This window comes from Myotis brandtii, unplaced genomic scaffold (genome assembly GCF_000412655.1).
Source record: "Myotis brandtii unplaced genomic scaffold, ASM41265v1 scaffold2565, whole genome shotgun sequence".
Lineage (NCBI taxonomy): Eukaryota > Metazoa > Chordata > Mammalia > Chiroptera > Vespertilionidae > Myotis > Myotis brandtii.
This window is the reverse complement of record NW_005359730.1, coordinates 123675-137036: the sequence shown is the minus strand read 5'-3', so window position 1 is coordinate 137036 and position 13362 is coordinate 123675. Positions and strand designations below refer to the sequence as shown.

The window sequence follows — 13362 nt, the reverse complement described above, 5'->3', positions numbered from 1 at the left end:
GGGTGGGGATAAGGGGAAGAGATCAACCAAAGGACTTGTATGCATGCATATAAGCCAAACCAATGGACATGGACAACAGGGGGATGAGAACATGAGTGGGGGGTTGGGGGTTAATGGGGGGGATAAGGACACATTTGTAATACCTTAACTAATAAAGAATTTTTTTTAAAAAGTGTCAACCAAATTCACAATCAACAATGACAGATGGAGACACACGCATGCAATTGGTGCCAGGAGAGCTTTATATGTATTGCATGTGCATGAGTTAACTTAGCCTTTTATAGATATAGAATAAACTTGCTTAATTAGACATGCTTTCTGATTTTGCTAAACTTTTTCCAGCCCAGTGAAGCATCCCAACTTCTTTTTCAGGTAATTGTCAGCAACATAGCAGTAAATATCAACACAAAGCAGATTATTATTGTAGATCACACAGGGAGAACAATGGGTAAAATATTTAACTGCAGCAGTGTTTGACTATATTCTGCATAGTGAGAAAACCTAAGTCATTTTCAAGGTCCACCATTTCTTACTTCTTTTCAGTCAGGTCAAGTTTCTAAGCTTTCTAAATCTCCGTTTTCTGGGTAATGAAAAGAAAATAGGATTCCACTGGGTTTCCTATCTACCTACTCTAGGACTTCTGTGAGGATCAAATGAGATGAGGCACAGGAAAAAGCTTCACAAACATTTGGTGACAGTGTAAAATTTTTCCACCCGGCTATAAAGCAAGCCGTGTTACTGGGCTGAAGAAACTCCAAGGAGGCTAGTAGCTAGGGAGAGGAAGCCAAGCATTGCTATTTGATGTCATTACCCAGATGGATACTTAGCATATTAGCATTTTATATATATGGATGGTTTAATATTCACCAAGAGTTTTTAAAAAGACATGCTATGTGAGTCACAGCCATAAGATTTAGGGCAAGTAGCATTATGGATCTGGGCCTACTAGATTTCTAACCATTTGTGAAGAGAGACTCTTAAAGAATTTCTCCTTCAAAGCTACCACCTCTGTGGTGTGTGTGTGTGTGTGTGTGTGTGTGTGTGTGTGTGTGTCCATGGCAGGGGAGGAGATGAAGCAGTGAGATCCCCTAATGAGTGGAAAAAAATGCATAATACATCACCTCAGCTTTCTTGCTTTCCTCATAGGTTTCCACAGAGCAGGTAGGTTGGTGATGCTTGGTCTGGAGGTGTATCAGGTAAGGCTTTGGAATCTACTGCTGGTCCTAATTCTGGGAATAGTGGGTCATGGACTAGATGCTCCTCAAAGGCAACTCTTTCATTTCATTTACTTTTGCTGCCTCAGGACCTAGAGGGTCATACTGTGCCTGGTGCATGTTTGTGCTGACTCACAGTAGAATGAATGGCTAAATGAGGCCTCAGCTCTGAAATTTAGTAATCTCATAAAGAACAAATACAGAAAAATAATTATTGAAAATGGCACCTTTACCTTTTCTTCATTAGTTATCAACAGCTTTTTCATTTGTTATAAACAGATTAAATTTCTAGGATATGCTCTTAATTTTTTCTGAGGACACTTTTCTTTTTGTTTTTGTTTTTGTTTTTCTTATCTGAGGGCATTTTTCTACTCATAATTGACACTCTAAATTCTGTGGAGTATATCAATGTTGTTGTGGTAGTGGGAAGGCAGGAAAGCTGACAGTAAAATTATGAAGAATTGCCTGGATTACTATGAGAAATCACTTTCCTTTTTGTTTCTGACAACCCGAGTGCAACTGCTTTATCATCTGTTGTCATTCTTACCTTGGCAACTTCGATTGCAGACCCATAGCCAGTTGTGAATCCACAGCCAATCAGACAGACTTTATCTAGTGGTGCAGCTGCATCAATTTTGACCACTGAGATCTCGTCCACCACTGTGTACTGGGAGAAGGTGCTGGTGCTAAGGAAGTGGTTGATGGACTTCCCTTTGCAGGTGAACCTGGTGGTACCATCCTGCATGGTCCCACGAGGCATGCTCAGACTGGCCAGTGCAACACACAGACAGACAAGGGCATGAGACACGTGCATAACAGTGTGCAAATTCATTGGCTGTGTCAGGAGAGTAACGGAAACTTACTCATTTTTCACACAGAAGTTGCCTTCCGGATGTTTACAAACATTGCATTTTCCACACTGGGGAGTAAAGAGTGGGATGACTTTATCACCTGGAGGGGGAAAAAGCAAATTCTTATTAAATTTCTACCCAGGAATTAATAGAGCAAGCACTCAAAGCTTATGGGTATGTATTAGAGGCAGTTGCCTTTCAATAGTCTCTCAGAAACAGGATCCAGTCACCATGATGTCATTAGACATTGCTGGCAGCATTGTTATTGGTTTGGGTTTGTATGTGCCTGAAGATTGCCAAAGAGGACATGTGACTGTGGGGACAAACATGGATTTTAAAGTATTTCCACTGCATTAATAGTTATCTTTTTCTCCATGCCCTTTCTCTAGATAGTTTTATACACATTTTATTTAACCCTTAAGAATTAAGTCTTAAATGTTCTTAGTGTAAGTATATTTATAAATTTTAGTAGTGAGAGGCTGCCATAGTTTCACTAGATGTTGGGGAAAGCCAGTATTTTCTAATAGTTTCAGTTACAGTAAAAATGAGAATTTTGACAACCATTCTTGGCTTTTCAAAGTGACTGCTTATTTTTACTATAAAATGATTTTCTATTTTTTAAATTTTAGGGGTTTTTTTCCCCCAAAGAAAACGTAACAAAAATGTGAGAAAAAAGAATTAAAGAAATTCCTTTAAAAATCTCAACCCTCAACTAGTTAGGCACTTTTCTTTTAGGATGAGAATTCATTTTTAAATGTTTTTAGCTGATAACTTAATTTGTGAATTATTTATTTTGCCTGCTATGTTGGAGGGAACCAGCGTGAAAAGTAAAAGTGTTATTTATTGTTAATTTATTTCTAAGTAAAGGAAATACTAAGAGCTGAAACTCAAACCAGACCATATATTTTAATATTTTCTGTCAACAAGTTAAATAAGTATTTGGTATTGGGGCAGGTCAAATCTACTGGCTAAAGTTATTTTTTTTTAGAATTAAACATTATTTTTGTTTTCAACTAGTTCTCCTACATATCCACAAAACCCACAAAAATGGTTAGACCATAATATTTAATAGATAAACTTTATATGGAGATAATAGCATGAACATTTTATATTTATTCACTCTTTACCTCTAAGAATATTTATCTATATTAATGCACAATAAAATTCAGACAAAATAAATGTTAAGGATAAACTAGTACCCTGTAACCAGTCACAGTTAGCCATGGTTTAATGTAGTAAAACAGATATTGTTTAGTGCAGGGGCCTTCTGCCAGGTCTCTCCTTTTCTTCTAAATAGCCTGTTTCATTCATTCTGTGCTCAAGAAGGGAGGCCATAGTGGAAGGGAAAACCAGTGAATGGGTTCCACTTCCCACCTAGAGGAGATCATGTTGATTCAGTCAGAGCCTCAGGCTCCCCACCCTGGGAAGTCAGCACTGAACAGTTCCCATGCACTGACCTATAGGCTCAGGACACAGACTTAGATGTTTTTCCTGTGTCCCATTTGTAGTTCTTCTTGGACCTGAGAGAAAACAGTGCTCAGCAACACTGAAATGGAAGTTATTTGATTATGACCTCAGGGAGTGGGTCCCTTTTGGTCCTCATGTATCCCAGGATCTAACCTGGTGCCTGACATATAGCAGGCGCTCAACAAATTCCTGCTGAAGGCGAGAACACAGGAGTGCGTGAATGCATACATGTCTGAGGCAGGAAGGGGGCAGAAAAGGAGGAGACCTCTGTTCAAGCTCTAGTTGTGCTGCTGCCCTCGGCAAGGTCTTGCATCTCTCATTGCTTCAGTTTAATCACCCAGGCTGGGTGTTCTTGGGGTCCTGAACAGTACCTTCTCCAAGTAGGAGTTCTATACCTGGCTTTACTGCAGTCACTCCTTCTCCAATGCTCTCCACAATGCCGGCTGCCTCATGGCCTGCAATCACAGGAAGAGGTGTGGCGAAGTTTCCAGTAACCACGTGGTCATCTGACCGACAGACCCCTGAGGCCACCATCTACAGGGTAAAGGGAAGATAATTAGATTCAGCAAAACTATGGCCCTCAGATGGACTTCACATGCCCAGCTTTCTAAAGTTGGACTTTTGAAGAGTTTTCAAGGATTTTGCTAATAATCTCTATTTTCCCCAAATACACAAGATCCCGTTTCTCTCCAAGATTACTCAGTTTATGCATGCATACAAGTCCTTTGGGGGCGGGCAGGGAGAGGTCAAGGGGAGTGGGGGAGGAAGAGACTTATGTAAGACTTTAAACAATAAAGAATTTAAATTAAAAAATAAATAAATAAAAATAAGAGTTTATGAGTGAAAAAAAAAGATTACTCAGTTTAAAACCCTCCACTTCTTTCCTTCCCTGCCTTAAGCAATTCAGAATAATCTGTGAAATAAGTTTCTCAAATATTTGTCTTATGTAATAGACAAGAATGCATCCTTTTTCCTAGAAGTAGAAACTATAGATTAGCAACCAAGAAAATTAAGTCAGTTAAGCTCCACCATTGAATGCTAATTGATTTTGAAATCTTGCACTTTTTTTCTGTATAAACACATCAATACTTTTTAATTTCATTAGTGTCAAAGAATTTCAATCTACAATAGAACTGGAGGATATAAAAAGGAAAATCTAATGTATGTGTCATCAGGAAAGACACATAAGGACTGAGAAATCGTTTTCCTGTAAATGCCTGATTTACAGAACACTGATAATATTGGAATTTTCCTAAATGAAAATTGGTCAGGAGTTGCCTCATAACAACCTTGAGAAATTTTGAACTAAAGTAACTCTGGTGGGATTCATCTCACATTTTAAGCTGAATTGAGCTTTGTTTGTATGACTGGATTTGCTTTTGTTTCAATGATGAAAAATTGTTTAATGAAATAAAAACAAAAGAATACATGGCTGCTATATTATTATCAGATTAAGCAGAATTCAAGGCCCAAACTAATTAAATGAGACAAAAAGAGTATCATATAATAATAAAAGATACTCTCATAAAAATATATATACATTTTAACAGACTATAACTGAACTCTTCCCTCTTTAAATTTCCTGCCTGTAAGTATAGCCTACCCCAAACTCTCAAAGGACTGCCCTATAGCTCTCTACAATTTGCATGTTCCAAATTACAACTACTGTTATTCGTTTTTGCTTTGTTTTGTTTTTAAATTCTTTATTGTTGAAAGTATTACATATGTCTCCTCCCCCCCCCCCCCCCTTCCCCCCCCCCCCCCCCCCCATTGACCTCTCCCTGGCCACTCCTGTCCCCTAGCACATGCCCTCTCCCCTCTACTGTCTATGTCCATTGATTATGCTTAAATGCATGCAACAAATCTTTGGTTGATCTCTTAACACCCCCCTCCCCTTCCTACCCTCTGAGGTATGACAATCAGTTTGATGCTTCTATGACTCTGGTTCAATTTTTGTTCATCAGTTTATGTTGTTCATTGTATTCCACAAATGGGTGAGATCATGTGATATTAATCTTTCTCTGACTGGCTTATTTCACTTAGCATAATGCTCTCCAGTTCCATCCATGCTGTTGCAAATGGCAAGAGTTCCTTCTTTTTTACAGTAGCGTAGTATTCCATTGTGTAGATGTACCACTGGTCTTTAATCCACTCATCTGCTGATGTACACTTAGGCTGTTTCCAAATCTTAGCTATGGTAAATTGTGCTGCTATGAACATAGGGATGCATATATCCTTTCTGATTGGTGTTTCTAGTTTCTAGGGATATACTCCTAGAAGTGGGATCACTGGGTCAAATGGAAGTTCCATTTTTAATTTTTTGAGGGAACTCCATACTGTTTTCCACAGTGGCTGCACCAGTCTGCATTCCCACCAGCAGTGCAGAAGGGTTCCTTTTACTCCATATCCTGGCCAGCACTTTTCACTTTTTGACTTGATGATGATAGCCATTCTGACAGGTGTGAGATGGTACCTCATTGTTGTTTTGATTTGCATCTCTCAGATTATTAGTGACTTTGAGCATGTTTTCATATGTCTCTTGGCCTTCTGCATGTCCACTTTCAAAAAGTGTCTATTTAGGTCCTTTGCCCATTTTTTCATTAGATTTTTGGCTTCCTTTTGTTAAGTTGTGTAAGTTCCCTATAAATTTTGGTGATTAAGCCCTTATCAGATATAATGTTGGGAAATATGTTCTCCCATGTAGTGGGCTTTCTTGTTGTTTTGTTGATGGCTTCTTTTGCTGTGCAGAAGGTTTTTAATTTGATGTAGTCCCTTTTGTTTATTTTCTCCTTTGTTTCCATTGTCCTAGGAGCTATATTATGATTTATGTCTGATATTTTGCTGCCTATGGATTCTTCTAAGATTTTTATGGTTTCCCATCTTATGTTTAGGTCCTTTATCCATTTTGAGTTTGTTTTGTGTATGGTGTATGTTGGTGGTCTAGTTTCATCTTTTTGCATGTATCTGTCCAATTACCTATTACCACCTTAATTAAGTTTATTCCTAGGTATCTTAGTTTTTTTGGTGCAATGGTAAATGGGATTGTTTTTTAGTTTCTCTTTCTTGAGTTCATTATTGGTGTCTAAAAAAGCCATAGATATCTGGGTGTAAATTTTGTATCCTGCTATGTTGCCAAAATCTTTTATTAAATTTAGTTGTTTTTTAATGGAGTCTTTAAGGTTTTTCTATGTATAATATCACGTCATCTGCAAAAAGTGACTATTTTACTTCTTCTTCTCCAGTTCCGGACAGCTTCACAGGGGAGTTTTATGAAAATTCGAAGAAAGACTTATACCAATCTTCCTCAGACTATTTTAAAAAATTCAAGAGGAAAGAACACTTCCAAGCTCTTTCTATGAAGCCAGCATTACCCTAGTCCCCAAACCAGAAAGACAATTATAGGCCAATATTCCTGATGAATATAGATGCTAAAATCCTCAACAAAATATTAGCAAATCGCATCCAGCAATACATTAAAAAGATCATAAGCCATGACCAAGTGGGATTTATTCCAAGAATGCTGGTACAATATCCGCAAATCAATAAATATGATACATCACATAAATAAATTGAAAGGTAAAAACCACATGATTATATCAATTGATGCAGAAAAAGCACTTAACAAAGTCCAACACCCTTTTTTGATATAAAACTCTCAGCAAAGTGGGGATAAAGGAATCATATCTCAACATAATGAAAGCCTTATATGACAAACCTACAGCAACATCATACTCAGTGGGCAAATACTAAGTAAGACCATTTCCCCTAAGAATAGGGAACTAGACAGGGATGCCCATTTTCACCATTCCTATTCAACATAGTATTGAAAGTGCTAACCAAGAAGGAGAAATAAAAGGTATTCAAGTTATTCTTGAATAAATTCATCTTTTTCATCATTTTGAGCTTGACTCAGTTTACCTCTTTATTGAGGTTGACATTAGGATTATACTGTACATACTATCTATTCTATTTTTGAAAGTTTAACAACTTATATTTTTATATTTCCTTGACAAGAAATGTAATTCCACTGTTTGGATTACTAGGGCACTTACCTAAGTTTCTGATTCGATCCTGGTTGGGGCACGTAAGGAGGCAAGGCAAGGGATTGATGCGATGTTTCTCTCTCAGCTCTCTCTCTCTCTCTCTCTCTCTTTGTATTGATTTCAGAGAGGAAGGAAGAGGGCTAGAGATAGAAACATCAATGATGAGAGAGAATCATTGGTTGGCTGCCTCCTGCATGCCCACACTAGGGATCAAGCCCACAACCTGGGCTTATGCTCTGACTGGGAATCAACCATGACCTTCTGGTTCATAGGTCAACGCTCAACCACTGAGCCACACTGGCTGGGCTAAAAAGTGCTCCTTAATAAACTTTTTGTTATTTCCATTTGTACTATTCTCTGAATTTTCTTATACTTAAAATTCAATAGAAGAGAAAAAAGTGTTTCACCTTTATACGGACTTCATGAGCCTTAGGGGCTGCTACCTCCACCTCCTCAATGGAAAAGGGTTTCTTTATCTCCCATAGCACAGCTGCTTTGCATTTTATTACCTGGAAATTGAACAGAAAGATGACACAAGTGCTTACCCACTCTTGAAGTCGGGGATTGTGACTTTCATCTTTTTATGTGCAACATCTAGCCCCCTGTCTGAAATCTGATAAATGTTATATAGAAAAGGACAACTTCTGATTTGCAAAAAGAATGGAATACCTTTTTAAAATGTGTAAAGTAATAACATAAGGAAACATAAATAGAATTAACTATAATGAGGCATTGAGATAAAATGTAAAGTGTTCTTTTAGGTCATCCTTATATTGTTTCTTTTTCCAAGGGTTGTTTATTTGTGATATTTCCTAATGCAGTCCTGAAATTGGTTGTTTGCCCACAACTGTTGGCTTGCAATGAAGTTTTAAATCACAAATATTTCACTGATAGGATCACTGTCTGGTCACATAAAATCTATTGCTCTCTTGTTCAAGTCTCTGCTTAAGCCCCAAACAACCGGACTTTATGATTCCAGTGCATACTTGCCTCCCTGCATAGGTGACTTCTCTTTCTCCTTGTCTGTCCTCCTCCTCCGATTTCTCTCCCCACTACTTCCGTGTGCTACTAGTTTGCATGACTCATTTGAAAGTGAGCTTTGGCAGCTCGGTTTTCTTCTCTAATTTATGTGTAGCTATTTTTTTTTCCAGATTAGATGTGAGCCAAAAATCACAGAGGTTACAGCTGTACACACACACACACACACACACTCTTACCCACATACTCACATATATATTTAAAAATGGAATAACTGTGTGTTTGACTTTTTAATCTAGCATAGTTTATCCATAGATGTTCTTCAAGATTAAAGTTGAACACATATTTTTAGTACTTGAGAATGTAACATATTGGTAAAATCTGTCTTCATTGCTACAAAGTTTATACATTTGAGAGCTTTTTTCTAGATAGATAATTCTATAGTAATTGTAATTATGAATGTATAATTCATAATTATAAATATGATTTTAAAAGGTCAATTGAAATGTATGCTTTTGCAAATTAATTTTCATTATTTATATGTCAAACTCTCTTACTTTGCTGAGGTGCTTGCCATGGTCAATAAATATGAGAGTACTTAGAAATAATACACTAATAGTACATAGCTTCTGATTATCAGGTGTTCATTTAATGGGCAGGCACATTGTGGCCAATGCTGAATGAATTACATACTTGATCTCTAAAGTCCACCGGGCAGTATTATTAAGCTATTGGTCTATTTTACGATGGCAAATTTGAGGCTCATTTGACATAGCAACTGACTAATTTTTGCAAAGTCAGAAAGTCTGCTGCCCAGAAAATAAGACAATCCAACTTTATCTTTTCACCATCCCATGGTAATAAGCAATTAACCAAATCTTACATAACAACAACAACATCAGTAGTAGTGACTAACATGTATTGGATAACTTCTATGTCCCAGACACTATCCTAAGTGCTAAGGAGTATTAATTTATTACATTCTCACAACTATCTTATGAAGTAGGTGTTATTATGATTGCTGTTTTGCATTTGAGAAAAATACAATGCAGGAAGAATAAACAGGTGAAGTGTTACCACAAAGCTGAAAGCTATGGATGTTGCCCCAGAGGGGCAAGAACCAATTGCTTAGCATTTACTGTTTTCATGAATACATTTGGTTTACTCATTTGCTTTCTGAACTCATTATTTCTTTCAAACTGAGTTTTGACAAATTTATTTTTAATTTTTCCTAACTTTTCTTCATTTGGAATGTAATTCACCATCATAATGGCTAATCAGTAACAAATGAAAATAAAGAGAGTTGAAATGAAAAAAACTGACAATTTGCCCTCTTGAGTTTCCAAAAAATCATAGGCCTGTTATATATATAACACAGGGTGTGTAGAAATCTCAGAAACTTTCAATTGTGTTATCATAGCAAAATATTAGAGTGTGTGTTCCACTCCTAATACAACAAAAGTACTGGACACTTTTTGGGACTGAGCAGTTAAACAATGTGAATTGATTATATTGTATGATCATATGCATTTCTCTGCACTTATAAGCACATTGAAGAGGTAGAGAGATCTATGGAAGACCTAGAACCAAATAACCCTGTTTCTACTACTAATAAGTGACTCAAACTATATCAGTATTAATTTTTGATAAAATCATGTTGACTTTTGTATGGAAAAGATATTTTTCTATAAGATTTCTATGGAAATTTCCTGCATTGAGCTATCATAGGACCCTTTAAAATTAGAATTTGCATGTTGATGTTGGCTTGCTTATCCTTGATGATTCTAATGCTTTGAGATCAATAAAACTTGTCAGACTTAACTTTCCTCCTGTGTTCATAAAAATAAAAACATGATTACAAAAATTAACATTTAAGTTATGGCTTCTCAATACAAAGTTAAATTATTGATTAAAAATATTTCTAACTTCAGATTTTCAAATTATTCATGATTGGCTGTAACTACTGCCCATTTATCTAATATAGTAAATAAAGACTTTAATAGGTACAAAAGTTACATATTCTTTTAACGATATTTAGCAACAGCCTATTTAAATTCTGATTCAATATACATTGCATAACAAAGCATATATTCTATGTTATATTTCAGTTTATATGGTTTTTAATTTAGATATAAATTTTAAATTATTCATTAAATATTGTTTCTCTTTGTGAATTATATGAGAATATATTTTTAAAATAAAAAAAAAAATGCTTACTTTTCCTGCTGTGCTCATGTTTCTGTTCTTTCTGCAGGCCAGGAGGCGGATGGATTCTTGCAGACCCTTTCCTGCTCGATTACATAAAACAGATATGTTGCACAGATATTTTATTTGCTTGAGTAATGCTCAGTTCTACACATGTGATCTGCTGTCTTTAGCCAGACCCACAGGTTTATTCTCAAACTATATCAAATCAGAAAGAAATGGGCACTAATCCACAACTCAGACCTGTACTTTGTAATTTGCCAATTATGGATAACAGCTTGATTTATCTGGTTAAATATTTCTCTACACATAAATTTTAATCTCTCTCTTTTTTTCTGGATTCCACGTTTATTCTCTCTTCTTCTCATTTCCCGTTTGTGTGCACTAAGCTGCAACTTCTAATCCACATGCTGCAGTTAGAAAGAAGGAGCAGTAAGGAAGCGGCACAAATGACAAAGGACAGAGAGAAGAACAAGCCAGAGGAATGTGTTTGCCCCAGCACCCTCCTCCTCTTCATAGCAGAGAGGTCAGACACCAGTCAGTCACAGAAAGGGTGCTCATGACCCTGGCATTTCTGCTCTACGCAATACCTAGCAGCACTGACTGAGCACCTCCCTGTTCCAGGCATTCAGTTGGGTGCCCTGGGGTGGCAAGGAGGGGTAAGAGATGGCCTCTACCTCTGCCTAGAGGCAGTACGGGGTCATGCTGATGACATGGCCTTGGATTCCAGGCAGGCCCTATCTTTACTAGCTGTGTGAATTTGCCCTTATTTGTAAAATAATAGAATAATAGTACCACCTCAAAGCATTGTTTGTTAAACAAATGAGACAAGCCCTTTAAAACACTTACCAGGAAACCTGGCAGATAGGACAATCTTCAATAAATATTAGCTACAATGATTACCCATAAAAGAAACTCACAATCTATGGCAAAAAAGACACAGGCAAACAAGTCAGACCATCGGGAGGGCATCTGACAGAAGGACTCAAAGGAGGCTTCGTAGAGAGAACATTTAAGTTAAAAACTAAATATTGATCTCTCTTGCACAGTCAAAATTGAAAAACACACAATCTTGTGCATTTCTATTATCCATTGGTTAGTGCCATGAATAAGAGAAAGCCTCTAAGTTTGACTTTTAATAAATCTCAAGTCTTATACCAACACTTGGGAGCACAGTGCATTCAATTACTTAATTAGATATAATCTGTCAACACGTATACATTAACATAAATATTACATTTCTCTAAAACTGTTAAGGGCATGACAATATTATCTGTTTTCAACTTTAGTCAGTCATATTGGGCTACACTACATCCACCTGGAAGAGAAGACACTGCTTGTACAGAATGGTCACCACCTTGTTCTCCCTGCTGCTCGCCTTCACTTGTGCAGAGCAGGATGATGAGAGTCTGACCTCTTTTCAGAGATTCTGGGGGGGCATCAAGGAGCTCATATACCCCAATCAATTTAGAAAGACACATCGTACATGAGTGAGTTTATAAAGTGATGGTGGGATAAGCATTAGGAATAATTTGAATTCAATTTATGTTAGTCTACCCAGCCTCCAAAACTATCAGAAATCAATGCTGTTGTTTAAACCAGTTTGTTGTGTAAACTGACATTTATTTTACAGGAGCCTAAATGGACTAACATAAATATGTTTTGGTTGATTTCAGAGAGGAAGGGGAAAAGAGAGAGATAGAAACATCAATGAAGAGAGAAAAATCATTGATCGGCTGTCTCCTGCACACCCCCCACTGAGATGAAGCCTGCAACCCAGGCATGTGCCCTGACCAGGCAGGTGCCGTGATCTCCTAGTTCGTTGGTCGACACTCAACAACCGAGCCACACAAGCTGAGCCTTACATTCTCTTCTTAATTCCAAATGCATAAAAGAACCTGCAAGCTGTCATTTCTTGGAAGCATTTTTCTCAGTCTGTTGAGATCTTGCTTCCAGACATATCCTCGGTTTGACTCAAATAAATTATAAAAATTTCCTACAGGTTTGGATATTCATACATCAACAGATTTTAGGTAACCTTGAAATATTCTGAGTGAGCAGAAATGTGGAACAGACTGGTCACACATCCACATGTGGTGGTTAAAAATAGGGAGGAATACATTGGCCATGGAGGTCCCCACAGAAGAATGAGGACAGCTCCAAAACCTGCAGCTCCAGTGCTGAGAAGAGAAATCCCTACAACAGCTGGCTATGAAAATCAGCTGGAATTCACTCTAGGTGAGATGGAGGGTTGCTGTAGACACAACCATCCTCTTAAAGGGCCTAAGTACAGCCTCACTTGCTCACAACTCTCACCCTAAGCTCCAGAGAAGGGACAGCAACTCAAAGCATACCAGGGCCATAGAAATCATAAGAAAGAACTAGTCAGAAATGAAAACTACAATAACTGAAATGAAGAATACGTTGGAGGGAATCAACAGCAGACTGGATAAAGCAGATAAGAGAATCAGTAATTTGGAAGACAGGTAGCAGAAGAAACCCAGGTAGAGTAGCAAAAAAAGAAAAAAAAGTAAAACACGAGGATAGTTTAAGGGACCTCTGGGACAACATGAAATGTAACAACATTTGTATCATAGGAGTACC

General features: G+C 37.3%; 1 protein-coding gene across 1 annotated transcript in view; it reads right to left on the bottom strand.

Moving 5' to 3' along the window:
• Positions 1-1121: 1121 nt before the first annotated feature.
• Positions 1122-13362, bottom strand: part of LOC102254985 (alcohol dehydrogenase E chain-like) — a gene marked incomplete at its 3' end in the record, with an annotated part of 14697 nt that continues 2456 nt past the window's right edge. The window contains exons 2-7 of the mRNA XM_005867962.2: positions 10771-10841; positions 7983-8084; positions 3928-4066; positions 2078-2165; positions 1762-1981; positions 1122-1181 (exon numbers count right to left, since the gene is read on the bottom strand). Coding sequence (XP_005868024.2) covers positions 1122-1181; positions 1762-1981; positions 2078-2165; positions 3928-4066; positions 7983-8084; positions 10771-10841 — 680 coding nt within the window. The remainder of the gene's footprint in view (positions 1182-1761; positions 1982-2077; positions 2166-3927; positions 4067-7982; positions 8085-10770; positions 10842-13362) is intronic.